Here is a 14,810-nt window from a genome sequence, read left to right as displayed (position 1 = left end):
GACCCCCGGGTGGCAAAGATCTGCATGGAGGGCGTATAGCTGGTCGAGCTGTGCGCTAGCACACACTCCCCGTGATAGGGCATCAGGGGGCTCATTGAGTCTGCCAGTCTGGTACAGGATGTCAAAGTTGTAGGTGGAGAGCTCTATTCTCCACTGCAAAATTTTATCATTTTTGATTTTGCCCCGCTGTTGGTTGCTGAACATGAACGCAACCGAGCGCTGGTCGGTCAGCAAGGTGACCCTTTTGCCGGTGAGATAGTGCCTCCAGTGCCTAATAGCTTCCACTATGGCCTGGGCTTCTTTCTCCACCGCGGAGTGCCGAATTTCAGAGCCTTGAAGGGTACGAGAAAAGAATACTACTTGTCTGCCTTCCTGATTGAGGGTAGCAGCCAGCGTGAAATTGGAGGCGTCACTCTCTACTTGGAAGGGAATGGTCTCGTCCATCGCATGCATCGTTGCTTTGGCAATGTCCCCTTTAATGCAGCTGAAGGCCGCGCAGGCCTCAGCAGAGAGGGGAAAAGTGGTAGACTTGACCGGGGGGCGGGCCTTGTCTGTGTAATGGGGGACCCATTGGGCGTAATAGGAAAAAAAACCCAGGCACCGTCTGAGGGCTTTGAGAGTGGTGGGAAGAGGGAGTTCTAACAGTGGGCACATATGGTCGGGATCAGGGCCAATGACCCCGTTTTCCACGACATACCCAAGGATAGCGAGTCGGGTGGTTCCGAACACACACTTGTCCCTGTTATAAGTAAGGTTCAGGGCTTCAGCCACTTGGAAAAATCGTTGGAGGTTGGCGTTTTGATCTGGCCAGTCGCGACCACAGATGGTGATGTTATCCAGATAGGGAAATGTGGCCTTCAGTTGGTACTGGTCCACCATCCAGTCCATTTCCCTCTGGAAGACCGAGACACCATTTGTGACACCAAATGGGAAGCGCAGGAAGTGAAAGAGCCTGCCGCCCGTCTCGAAGGCGGTGTAGGGGCGGTCCTCTGGGCGGATGGGGAGCTGGTGATAAGCGGATTTCAGATTTATTGTCGAGTACACCTTGTACTGAGCAATTTGGTTGACCATATCCGCGATGCGGGGTAGGGGATACGCGTCAAGCTGCGTGAACCTATTGATGGTTTGACTATAGTTCACGACCATCCTATTTTTCTGCCCAGTCCGAACAACAGCCACTTGGGACCGCCAAGGGCTTGTGCTTGGCTCAATTATCCCTTCCCCGAGCAGCTGCTGCACCTCTGACTGAATGAAGGCCCTGTCCCCCGCGCTGTACCTCCTGCTTTTAGTTGCCACAGTTTTACAGTCGGGGGTCAGGTTGGCGAACAGCGATGGGGGAGGATCGGGTGGAGAGGCTGCAAGTGGTGTCGGTAGTGCAGCTGTCGGCATGGTGCTGGGCGGGACGTGTGGGTCGGTGTGTGTGTGTGGTCAGTAGCGGGGTATATGACGAAGTCCCATAAAACTGAGGATCCCTGACAGTGATTGGTGGGAGGGGCCCGTCATATGCCATAGTCACACTTTTGAGATGGCTCTGGAAGTCCAGCCCCAATAGCACAGGTGCGCACAGTTGAGGCATGACCAGTAGCGCAAAGTTCCGATATTCTGTGCCCTGCACCACCAATGTCGCTACACAACCCACCTGGATGTCTGTGGAATGCGACCCAGAAGCCAAGGTGACCCTCTGACTTACCGGCCGTGTCACGAGTCCACAGCGTTGCACTGTATCCGGGTCAATAAAACTCTCAGTGTTGCCCGTGTCAAACAGGCAGCTAGTCCTGTGCCCCTCCACCAGGATGTCCATCATTGACCTTGCAAGCTGGTGTGGTGCGCTTTGGTCGAGGGTTATGGTGGCCAGAGTTGAACTGCTGTCTTGGTGCTCGGTAAACACTGGTGGGTCGGGGGCGGGGCATGTTGATGCCAACAAAGATGGCCACCCACATCCGTGCATGCAAAATGGTGGCCCCCATGTCTCACACGGGATATGGGCAGCCATGTTGTTGTGCTTCCAGTCAATAAAATTGATTCACCTTCAATAACTCTCTCTGAGACGTAAAGGCGAGATATCGGCTTTTATTGACTGGAAGAAGGAACAACAGTGGTTGACCACCATAGTACATCCTGGAGACCGAGAGGCAGAGGATCAGACCTCAATCACCTTTATACAGGGGTCTGTGGGAGGAGCCACAGGAGCAGTCAGCAGGGGGTGTGTCCAGACAGGTATATGTAGTTCACCACACTGCCCTCTCCTCCTCACAGCTTCAGAACTTCTGTCCATCCCTTTGCATCCAACTACTATCCAGCAGTTAAATGATTCTTTTCAAAGTTTCTCAGTGCATTTATTATCAAAGAATGTATACACTATACAACCTTGAGATTTGTTTGCTTACAGGCAGTCATAAAGCAAGGAAAGCAAAATATTTCAAACTAAAATGCAAGCGTTGCTGTTTATTTGATTTTGCGGCAGAGTTAAACAGTGTTCTGAGTGGAAAGCGTTATTTGGTTTCAGCAAAGAGCAGATCTTCTTGGGTAATTACGTCTGTATCCGGCAGTGGAGTAGGCAGAGTCAGGACAGACTAAACTACAGTAGCCCCATCTCCTTCCACCTGAGTCCCATGAATGATGGGTGTCTCTGTCTGTCTGTGTGTGTGTCTCTGTCTCTCTGTCTCTCTGTCTCTCTCTCTCTCTCTCTCTCTCTCTCTCTCTTTTCTCTCTCTCCTCTCCCCCCCCATTGCTGTCCTCAAGGTCAAATTCAGCTTCATATCATTGCTGACCTAATGCCCTCCATGGTGTCTACGTCCCGATTGTCCCACACCACCTCTGTACCTCTTCTCCAAAAACACACCTGATCCCTTTCCTCTGTGCACCTCACCTGTATCACCTAAATCAACCCCTGTTCCTCCCACCTTCCTCCATCTCCCAAGGCCCAGATTCCTGAACATTTTCTTCTGCTCCTCCACTGGTCCTCTGTGGTATCCAAATCACGTCCTTGTTTTCATTCCCAATTCACCCGGCCCTTCCACCTGACCCCACCTACTCCCTGTGCCTAGAATCTGCAATGCATCTTATTATGTCTAGCTTAACAGATGGATTTGAAAAGAAAACATGCTGCAGTTATACTATGGTCATGACAACAGGTCTGTACACTTCACGAAAGGCATTCCTCAGCAGAACATATGGAAAGTAGTCCTCCAGCATATCCATTTCCAGGAAAGGAGACTCCTCGATTAACTGCAAAACACATCAACACTAATTAGTTGAACAAGGAACTTTAACTATTTTACTGAATTGTTGAAATTGAAAGGTAACTCTCATGTGTAAAAGGTAAAGGATGTAAATGAATTAGTAAACCATTGATTTAACATAAGGATGTTGCCTGGATTGGGGAGCATGCCTTATGAAAACAGTTTAAGTGAACTCGGCCTTTTCTCCTTGGAGCGACGGAGGATGAGAGGTGACCTGATAGAGGTGCACAAGATGATGAGAGGCATAGTTCGTGTGGATAGTCAGAGGCTTTTACCCAGGGCTGAAATGGCTAGCATGAGAGGGCACAGGTTTATGGTGCTGGGGAGTAGGTACAGAGGAAATGTCAGGGGCGAGTTTTTTTACTAAGAGAGTGGTGAGTGCGTGGAATGGGCTGCCGGCAACGGTGGTGGAGGCAGATACGATAGGGTCTTTTAAGAGACTTTTAGGGTACATGGAGCTTAGAAAAATAGAGGGCTATAGGTAAGCCTAATAATTTCTAAGGTAGGGACATGTTCGGCACAATTTTGTGGGCTGAAGGGCCTGTATTGGGCTGTAGGTTTTCTATGTTTCTATATTCATTTTCTATTTTTATTTAAAGATACGATGAGGTAACAGCCCGAGCCTATGCCACCCAATTACGCCATGTGACCAAATAATCTAAACGGTGCACTTCTGGACTGTGGGAGGAAACCAGAGCACCTGGAGGAAAACCAATTGGTCATGGGGAGACCGTACGAACTCCTTACGAACTGCGTTGGGAACTGAACCCGGTTCGCTGGCACTGTAATAGCGTTCTGTTAACCACTGCGCTACTGTGCTCTCCAACACAGAGGCATACAGTACAGAAACAGGCCCTTCAGCCCATCATCTCCATGTAGACCATCAGCCACCTTACTTTACCAATCTCGGTCTGCACCCTTCTCTGAGTGACACAAGTGCCTCCACCACCCCCTCAGGCAGTGTGTCCCACATTTCAAACACCTTCTCAGGGGAAAATAACTCTTCCCCTGACCCCCACGTGTTGCTAAAGCTAAGATGTCATCATAGCAAGAGCGATGTGATGTGAAGCGTGGTGCAGGTGACTGAGACGTTGCAATGGGTGCATGAACTGCAGTTTCTTCTGCAGTTTGGATTAGCATTGACTTTTGCAAATGTTGGATTCTAAGGAGAAGCTAAACCAGTGCATGTATTGGAATATGGGGATGCAAATTTTAAAATTGGGGTTCCATGTAACCAGAAACAAGAGTGTATCAGGATAACAGGATGAGAGGATGTGACCGGACCGCTCTACCAGGAGAACAATATCTGTGCAAGAACAGGATGGGTGGACAGGAAGGATAACAGAGGCTGGAGAGGAATGAGAGTCCTGCAAGGGACTGGGCAAAAGTTCCAAAAAGTCGTGTTTTCTTACCATATGCAGAATGAGGTAAACTGATTCCCTGTTTTTCACAAGGTTTTTATCTATTTCTTGACCAGTCTGCAGCAGGCTCATTGAAGCACACTAGGGAAAGGACAAACAACATAAAGGGCAGCACAGCGAGAACTCATTCCACGCACAGTTCACATGGGGCCAGCTGCTGCCACCTCACCTCAACCTCTCGGCAAAGTATTCAATGGCTCTGCTCGCACCATTCCAAACGGCAAGAGGGAAACAAAATTCACCTCCTTCCATCTTAAATGTTAGAACTCACACTGTTCCATACTGATGCCCAGCTTCAGGGTCTGTCATGAGCCTACAGGATCTTAAACACTGCAGTCCCATCCTCACTCTCTCTTCTGAACTCTTACAGACTAGCCTGTCAAACGTTCCACAAAATAACCTCTCTGTGACCACTAACCCCCCCCCTCCAACTCACCATCACCTGTCACCCCTCACATGGTCCACTGTCCATCCCTCACTGTTGCCCCATCTCCCCATCTCTGACCCCCATCACCCCCTCACACTTCCCACTGTTCTCCCATTCCCCTCATCTTACCCTTGTCCCTCCTTTACCATTCCCATTCCCCTCTCACTGTTCCTCCCCGACCCACCTCACTCTTCCCACCATTCCTTAGGAAGTGACATGTTCACCCAATGCAACCCTACCCCGACTTGACTAATCTCTACTTACCAACAGGAACTCCTTCAGATGAACCTGAATATCTTGCTGGTGAATGGTGTAGAGTGCAGCTGCAATCTCATTGATCGCCCTGGCCAAGCAGTGCATATTGTTACGGTGACCTGATGGTAAAGGTGGCTGGTGTGAATACTCAGGGACGACAGGAGCGGCGTGCAATTTATCAGAGATAACCGCTGTGGCAGGTGCCCGCTTGCCAGAGCAGCAGGATTGCAGGGGCACACAAGTGTGGGGAAGGTGGTGCAGAAGGAACACCTCACACTTGGCAGGGGAGCACTTGGGAGTGCCGCCCTGCTGGGAGACAATTCAGCTCTCACTAGTCCCAATTTCAGACCTCTCTGTGACCTTTCTCATCCCAGTAATACTGCACACTCTCTCCCTGCCTATATGCTGCACTTCTGCTCCCTTTCTCCTCCCCACATCTAAACACCTCTCCTCCTTCAATAAGTTTCCCTTTCTGCTCCTACAATCCCCTTCTCCCCTCCTTCAATCACCGCTCGTCTTTCAATCAATCTCCCATTCCTCCACCCTCTCTCCCACTGCAATTTCTTGCTCCCTTTCCTACAATTTTGTGTTCTTTCACTCTCCGTCAGGTATTTTTCCCTCAATCCTCCCCTGCTATTTCTCTCCCTGATTCTCTCTCTCTTCCTTATTTCTCTTTCTCACTGTCTTCCCCCTTCTCTCTCTCTCTCTGTCTTCCCCTTTTCTTTCTCTCTCACTGTCTCCCCTTCTCTCTCTCTCACTATCTTCCTCCTTCTCTCTCTGTCTTCCCCCTTTTCTCTCTCTCTCTCTCACACACACACACACACACACTCTCTCTCTCCCCCCCTCTCTCTCTCCCCCCCCTCTCTCTCTCTCTTCCCTGTCTTTCTCATTCCTTCTCTCAGTCTTCTCCACTTCTCCCTGGCTGTCTTCTCCCCTTTCCTGTTCTGCTGTCTCCCACTCGCCATATGAAAAGGCATTCATGCTAATGAGCGCCTGGATTATGTTGTACACATACGTACAATGTATTCCTGTCCATTAGTTTCATAATAAGGCACCCGATCCCTGCCAGCACTTACCCTGGTGCTCCTGATTATAAACAGACAAAGGGTCAATGGCGAGAGATGGGAGGGAGACAGCCACATAAACCATGAGGAGACAAGTCAGTTTGTATTCTTCTTCAGACAGGGCCTCTGCAAACAAAGCAGATAATCATAAACACAAGAAACTCTGCAGATGCTGGAAACTTGGAGTAACACACACACAAAATGCTGGAGGAACTCAGCAGGCCAGGCAGCATCTAGGGAGAGGAATAAGCAGTTGATGTTTCTGGCTGAGTTCTTTCATCAGGCCCGAAACAATGACTGTTTATGTATTTAATGAGATACAGAGTCCCCCCCCCCCCCCCGGCCCTTCAAGCCATGCCACCCAGCCGCTTCCCTACAGATGACATCGGAATTGAATTCCGAACTCCAGTGCCCCAGGCGGACCTTGGTGCCCTCCTCTCCATGGATGCTGCTACGTTTGCGGCACTGGGAAGCCGGGTGGTCGTGAATAATAAAACAAGAGAATTGGAGAGGTCAGAAACAAATGTGTTGCTGTTTATTTTACTTGGAAGTCATCTATCCCGAATTCCCTTTCAGATTACGTTCAGTATGTAACACACAGTAAAGCTCGATGGAAACCCGTAAGGGTCAAAATATACATGAATACATAAAATATTCACCCCCCCCCCCCTTATTTTAAAGGTTGCTCATCTTTCCCATACTGTTGAATTACTCAATGGAGTAATAATCAAATTCAAACAACAAAAAAAAACATTTTTTTCTAATCTAGGGGAAAAGGGTAGACTGTCTCTATTCCCAGACATAACCCTGGAGATTATTCTATCCCAAGTGCTGAGTCTTTGTCACCAAATTAGAGATTTGATCTTTCTGGAGGCCGCCTGTTTCTGTAAGGGTACCAATGACCTGGGGTTGGTGCCAAAGTCATTTTATCTCTTGGTGATCTTGGCTTGGGTACTGCATTGTCAACAGGGGCCACCTCAGGAAGCACAGGTGATGGGGGAGCTCTGGCTGTGATCTTAATGGAGGTTCTGCAGTCGTTGTCTCAGAGTCCTGTCCCATTTCTACTGGATTGGGATTGGTCAGTTTCCGTTGGTTTTCAGTTGCCTCAGCTGATCAACACGCCTTCTCCAGATATTATGGTTACTGGTTTCCACTGTGTACGACACAGGATCTGTTTGTGCCACCACTATCGCAGATATCCACTTTGTTCCAGAGAGGTAGTTATAGAGTCATAGAGAAGTACAGCACAGAAAAAGGCCCTTTGGCCCACCTAGTCAAACCAAAATCATTTAAACTGCCTACTCCCATCGACCTGCACCAGGACCATAGCCATCCATATTCCTACCACACAGATACCTATCCAAACTTCCCTTGAACATTGAATCAAGCACGCATGCGCCACTTGTACTGGCGGCTCATTCCATACTCTCACGACCCCCTGAGTGAAGAAGTTTCCCTAAACTTCTCTCCTTTCACCCTTAACCTATGACCTCTGTTTGTACTCCCACCCTACCTCAGTGGGAAAGCCTGCTTGCATTTACCCTATCAATACCCCTCATAATTTTGTATATCTCAATCAAATCTCCTTTCAATCTTCCACATTCAAAGGAATAAAGTCCTAACCTATTCAACCTTTGCCTATAACTCAGGTCCTCCAAACCTGGCAACGTCCTTGTAAATTTTCTCTACACTTTTTCAACTTTGTTGACATCTTTCCTGTAGGTAGGTGACCAAAACTGCATACAACACTCCAAATTAGGCCTCACCAATGTCTTATACTTTGTACAACTTCAACATAACATCCCAACTCCTGTACTCAGTACTTTGATATCTGAAGGCCAATGTGCCAAAAGCTTTCTTTACGACCCTACCTACCTGTGATCCCACTTTCAACAAATTATGTACCTGTACTCTCAGATCCCTTTGTTCTACCACACTCCTCAGTGCCCTACCGTTCACTGTGTAAAACCTACCCTGGTTGGTCCTACTGAATTGGAAAGACCTCGCATTTGTCTACATTAAATTCCATCTGCCATTTTTAAGTCCATTTTTCCAGCTGGTCCAGTTCGTGCTGAAAGATTTGATAGTTTTTCTCGCTGTCCACTACACCACCAATCTTGGTGTCCTCCACAAATTTGCTGATCCAGTTAACCACATTATCATCCAGATCGTTGAGTTAGATGACAAACAACAACAGACCCACACTGATCCCTGTGTCACTCCAGTAGTCACGGGCATCTAGTCAGAGAGACAACCATCTCCTACTGCTCTCTGGCTTCTCCCACAAAGCCAATGTCTAATCCAGTTTACTATCTCACACTGAATTCCTAGCGACTGAAACTTCTTGACCAACCTCCCATGCAGGACCTTGTCAAATGCCTTACTAAAGTCCATGTAGACAACATCCACTGCCTTGCCTTCATCCACTTTCCTGGTAACCTCCTTGAAAAACTCTATAAGATTGGTTAGACATGTCCTATCATGCATGAAGTCATGTTGACTATCCTTAATCAGTCCATGTCTATCCAAATATGTATATATCCAGTCCCTGAGAATATCTTCCAATAACTTTCACCCTACTGACATAATTTCCTGGTATCTGTTTAGAAGCTTTTTAAACAGCAAAAGAACATTGGCTGTTCTCCAGTCCTGTGGTATCTCTCCTGTCGCTAAGGATGATTTAAATACTTCTGCTAGGGCCCTGACAATTTCTGCACTTGCCTCCTGTAGGGACTGAGGGAACACCTTGTCAGCCCTGGGGATTTATCCACCCTGATTTGCCTCAAGATAGCAAACACTTCCTTCTCTGCAATCTGTACAGGGTCCATGAAGTTGATGCCTCACTTCTATGGACTCTGAATCTGTCTTCTGAGTAAATATAGATGCAAAGAATGTATTTAAGATCTGCCCCATCCGTTTTGACTGCACACATGGATTACCATTATGATCTTCTAGAGGGCCAATTTTGACCCTTGCAATCCTTTTGCTCTTAACCTATCTGTAGAATCCCTTAGGATTCTCCTTCACCTTGTCTGCTGGAGCAAATTCATGCCCTCTTTTAGTCCTCCTGATTTCTTTCTTAAGTGTTCTCTTGTATTTCTTGTACTCCACAAGCACATCATTTGTTCCTAGCTGCCGACACCTCCTATGCGCCTTTTTTCTCTTAACCCGGGCCTCAATATCTCTTGAAAACCAAGGTTCTCTAAATCTTTTATCTTTACCTTGTATTCTCACAGGCATATAAAAGCTTTGTACTCTCAAAATTTCACTTTTGAAGGCCTCCCACTCACCAAAAACACCTTTACCAGAAAACTGCCTGTCCCAATCCACACTTGCCAGATCATTTCTGATAGCATCAAAATTGGCCTTTCTACATCTTCCAACCCTTTGTCACCTGTTTTTAAGGATTTGATTCAATTTTTTACCAACAGAGCCACCCATCCCCTCTGCCTACCTGCCAGTCCTTTCAATACAATGTGCATTCTTTGATGTTAAGCTCCCAGCTATGATCTTCTTTCAGCCACGACTCAGTGATGCCCACAATGTCATACCTGCCAATCTCTAACTGCACTACAAGTTCATCTCCCTTATTCGTATACTGCGTGCATTGAAATATAACATCTTCAGTCCTGTATTCATCACCCTTTCCAATTTTGTCAACCTATTACACTGCAACTAATGCCACTGACCACAATTTTGCCCTATCATCTGCCTGTCCTTCCTGACAGTCTCACTGCACACTGCCTCTGCTTGTAAACCAACTACCCCACCCTCAGCCCTATCACTCTGGTTCCCATCCCCCTGCCAAACTAGTTTAAAACAACCCCAACACCTCCAGCAAACCTGCCAGCAAGGATATTGGTCCCCCTCATGTTTAGGTGTAACTAGTCCCCTCTGTACAGGTCTAACCTTCCCCAAAAGAGATCCCAGTGATCCAGAAATCTGAAACCCTGTCCCCTGCACCAGTTCCTCAGCCACGCATTCGTCTCCCAAATCACCCTATTCTTGCTCTCACTGGTGTGTGGGACAGGCAGCAATCTGGAGATCACTCTGCTGGAGGACCTGCTTTTCAGATTTTACCTAGCTCCCTAAGTTCGGTCTACAGGACCATCCTCCTTTTCCTACTGATGTCACTGGTACCAATATGTACCACGACTTCTGACTGGTCACCCTTCTCCTTCAGAATGCTGTGGACCTGCTCTGAGACATCCCTGACCCAGGCACTGGGAGGCAACATTTCATCAGGGTGTCTCTGTCCACAGGATCTCCAGAATCTCGTGTCTACTCCTCTATCTATGGAATTCCCTATCACTACTGCAGACCTCTTTTACCTCCTTCCCTTCTGAGCCACAGCACTAGACTCAGTGCTAGAGACCAAGTTGCTGCGTCTCACCCCCCTCCCCCACCCCACCAGTATCCAAAGCAGAATACTTATTACTAAGGGAAACAGCCACAGGGGTGCACTGCACTGGCTGCCCATTTCCTTTCCCTCTCCTCTCAGGCACCAAGGTACCTGCCTCCTGCAACTCTGGGGTGATTATCTCCTTATAGTTCCTATCTATTACCTCAGTTTCCCATATGAGCCAAAGTTCCTTAACACATTCTCTGAGGAGCTGCAGCTCAGTGCAGATGTGGTTATCTGGGAGGCTGGAGGTTTCCCAGAATTCCCACATCTCACATAAAGAACACAACATGGCCCTTGGAACCATCCTCAATATTCTCTACCAATGTACTAACAGATGAAGAAGAAACTTACCAGATACATACTTCACCCAAGCCTAATGAGCCAAAGCCTCCCCACTCTAACACTGGCCCACTCCAACAACGGCCACTCCGCTTGTCCCTGCCTTATTCTTATTCGCCCTTGCTAATGAATTGTGATTTAATTGGGCTGCCAGAAAGCCCTAAAGGCTCAGGAAAACTCCTTTTTAAATCTCACTCACGAACCTGATGTTCCTCTTGTTCCTGATTTGATTGAGCTGCTGGAAAATGCCGAAAGCCCACGGATGCCCTTTTAAAAATTTCACTCACCTCTCACACCCAACTTGATCGGGCTACCAGAAAACTACTCTTTCTCCTGCTGTGGAATTTCTGTACTATACTTTGGCACGTCTCTCTGTTTGGGTTTTCTATTCATTTAGCAAAATCTGTTTTGTGTTTGGGGGTTAAAGCAGGTCAAGCCAGGTGCAATGCTGTCTTTTCATCTGTGTAGTGGCTGGAGCCAAATTTGGTGGTGTTGGTACGTCAGCAAGAAAGTGTTAAGGCACTGGTTGAGGGATCCACTTTCCACTAAAGTCTTGAGGGTTTGTTTCATTGTTTGTACGAATCGTTCAGCAAGGCCATTAGTGGCTGAATGATATGGTACTGACTTGATGTGCTGAATACAGTTTGTTTCCATAAATGCCTTGAACTCTTCAGACACAAGTTGTGGGCCATTATCACTTACAAGCTGTTGAGGAAGCCCAAAGTAGCTAAAGAGAGAACATAACTCCTCAATACATTTTTCAGACTTGGTGCTCTTCATGATGGCAACCTTTGGACCATTTGCTGTGTGCGTCCACTATATGTAGCCTTCTACAGGTCCTGCAAAATCTGAGTGAATCCCCAGGCCATTCCCATCGATACAAAGGAGCAAGTTGAGGAACATTTATCACTCACTGACAATGTGGGCAAGCTTTGGCCCTCCCTTCAATGGTTACATCCAGTGCTGGTCACCAGAAGTAGCTGCGTGCGATACCCACAGTGTCCTGCTCGTCAAGCACTTGCTTTCTAAATGGTGGAGGAATGACAACACAGTAGCCCCATAGTAAACATCCTGCTTGGACTGTGACCTCCTTCCATTGAGCCTGGCAAGGTTTCAATTCTATGGTTGGCTCTTCTTTCCATTCATGAGTTACCATATCCATCACTTTAGATAGAACAAGGTCAGTATGCATGTACTTCCAGACTTGCACTGCTGTTATCAGAGTTGTAGGTACTTTCGTTGAAGTAAAAGATCTCTTTCGGGGATGGCTCTGGAGCCGTAATAACTGAGAGAAGTTTGGATATTCCATCAGCACCTTTGAACTCCTGTACAGACAGAAACAGCCCAACATTGCATTCGAATAGCAGCCAGGGAAGGAATGCCTCGATGTGGACCAAAAATTGACACCAAGGGGCAATGATCTGTCAGTAGTGTAAATCATTGGCCAAAGAGAAATTGATGGAATCTCTTCATCCCCGAAGACAATGCCGAATGTTTCCTGTTCAATTTGGGCACAGTACCTTGCTTTAATATCGTTCAGCCGACGGTATGATGTGAGAGGTAACTGCCCCCCACACCACAGGGTGATGCATTGCAGGCGAACTCTAAGGGCAATGACAGGTTGAAGTGTGTGAGTGCTTCAGATTGAGACAAAGCTGTCTTGGCCTTTTAAAAAGCCTCTTCACAGCGATCTGTCTACTCCCAGTGTGTTGATTTATTTAAAAGCTCATGAAGTGGTTCCAACATGGTAGCTAGGTTAGGAATAAATTTTGCGCAGTATGTTAGTAGAAAGATCTTAACTGCCTTCACCTTTGGTGCCTTGTCAAACCCTGAGTTGTCGATCACATGGCTCAAATATTCAATCAAAGGTTGAAAGAACCCACACTTGTTAGCCCATATTCCTTAAGTCTTTGTAGTGTAGCATCCGGGTTTTGTAGGTGCTCATGCTCATTTTTCCCAGTAATGAGTAAATCATGTCAATAGCATTGTACCCCTGTCAACCTGCTCAGGAACTGGTCCATTGCTTGCTGAAAAAGTGCAGGAGCCGTGGTGATGCCTTCGGTACCTGAACATTCCTTTGTGAGTCACTGTGGCCACCAGTTCCTGTGACTCTGGCTCCACATGCATTTGCAAGTACACTTAACATGAGTCAACCTTGCTAAATGCCTGTCCTTGATCAATCCTGCATCAACGAGGGGAAGAGGTATTGTTCAGCCATAAATCACTAGTGACTTTGGATATTTTGGCTCTAGATGATGCAGAAGGTGGATTAAGAAGCATGACATTTGATTCAGAGCATTTGATTTGACCTATATGTATCCTCACCATATCTACATCTGATCCACATTTAATTAAGGATTCAGACCTGACTTCACAGTGTGAGTGGAGCCCATGGCCAAGTTAATCCTTTGAGGTTCTCCTGGTCCAAAAGTTTGTCCACCTCCACTGTGGAACTGGTGAGCTGAGGTAATTCATGTAGAAAGTTTTCAGAGTTCAAAGTAAGTTTATCATCAAAGTGCGTACTGTATATGTCCCATATACTACCTTCAGATTCATTTTCTTGCAGGTATTTACAGGAAAGTAAAGAAATACAATAGAATTTATGAAAAACTGTACATAGAGACTGACAAACATCCAATATGCAAAAGAAGACAAATCAAGCAAATAATAAATTTTTAAAGTAAATAATGATACTGAGAACATAAGTTGTAGAGTCCTTGAAAATGAGTCCATAGGTTGTGGAATCAGTTCAGTGTTAAGGTGAGTGAAGTTATCTACCCTGGTTCAGGAGCCTGATGGTTGAAGGGTAATAACTGTTCCTGAACCTGGTGGTGTGAGTCCTGAGGCTCCTGTACCTACTTCCCGATGGCAGCAGTGAGAAGAGAGCATGGCCTGGATGGTGGTTGTCTTTGATGATGGATACTGCTTTCCTGCGACAGTGTTTCATGTAGATGTGCTCAATGGTGGGGAGGGCTTTGTCTGAGATGGACAGGGGTGTATCGACCACTTTTTGTAGACTTTTCTGTTCCTGGGCAACACAACTAGTCAGGATACTCGCCAGTGGGCATCTATGGAGATTTGTCAAAGGCTCTCCATCTTTGTAATACCACCACCATTGCCATTAAACTGGCCTTTCCCCTATGCCCCAGAAAACTTACCGTTCTTCTGATTTGACAGTGCAGTGACAAGCGCAGGGTCCACGTTACATGGAGTCCCGGATGCTGATGTCAGTTCATAGATGGCCAGCATATCCTGCAGAGGATGAAAGCAAGATTTATCTGTCACTATGCACTTAAGACATAGGCTTCTACTTTTAACAGATATGGGGTTGCAGAGATAAAGGTATGTGAGCATTTGACATGAAGCCCAAAGGCCAAGAGTTCAAAGCTCACCGTGGAAGGTTTTCAATGGAAACTTAAACATCCATCAGCCTCTGTTTCCTATCACAGGGCCAGAGCCTGTCTTGAATCCAATTTGCTACTCTCCCTCAGACACCAGCATGCCATATGGCTCTGTGACAGGAAACAGAGAGTGATGGATGTTTAAGTTTCCATTGCAAAACCTTGTTACCTCCTTAAAGAAATCAATTCATCAGAGTCTCCGTTCTGACTTGTCTTGATTCATGAAGGTTTATTCTGTCTCCAAGAATGGATCCAA

The 14,810-nt window shown here is 46.9% G+C and overlaps 1 protein-coding gene and 1 long non-coding RNA gene across 4 annotated transcripts in view; one reads left to right on the top strand and one right to left on the bottom strand.

The window, feature by feature from the left end:
- LOC132384739 (uncharacterized) overlaps positions 1 to 14,810 on the top strand; it is a 155,052-nt gene that overhangs the window by 48,911 nt on the left and 91,331 nt on the right. The gene's annotated exons all lie outside the window — the stretch shown is intronic.
- LOC132384738 (nck-associated protein 1-like) overlaps positions 2,621 to 14,810 on the bottom strand; it is a 103,652-nt gene continuing 91,462 nt past the window's right edge. For all 3 annotated transcript variants that reach the window (XM_059956173.1, XM_059956174.1, XM_059956175.1), the window contains exons 27-31: positions 14,312 to 14,405; positions 6,422 to 6,535; positions 5,355 to 5,464; positions 4,655 to 4,744; positions 2,621 to 3,228 (exon numbers count right to left, since the gene is read on the bottom strand). In XM_059956173.1, the coding sequence (XP_059812156.1) occupies positions 3,112 to 3,228; positions 4,655 to 4,744; positions 5,355 to 5,464; positions 6,422 to 6,535; positions 14,312 to 14,405 (525 nt within the window). In that variant the 3' untranslated portion in view covers positions 2,621 to 3,111. The remainder of the gene's footprint in view (positions 3,229 to 4,654; positions 4,745 to 5,354; positions 5,465 to 6,421; positions 6,536 to 14,311; positions 14,406 to 14,810) is intronic.

The sequence above is a fragment of the Hypanus sabinus genome, chromosome X1, assembly GCF_030144855.1.
Source record: "Hypanus sabinus isolate sHypSab1 chromosome X1, sHypSab1.hap1, whole genome shotgun sequence".
Taxonomy (NCBI): Eukaryota; Metazoa; Chordata; class Chondrichthyes; order Myliobatiformes; family Dasyatidae; genus Hypanus; species Hypanus sabinus.
Note: the sequence above shows the minus strand (reverse complement) of the source record. Positions and strands in the feature narration are given on the sequence as shown.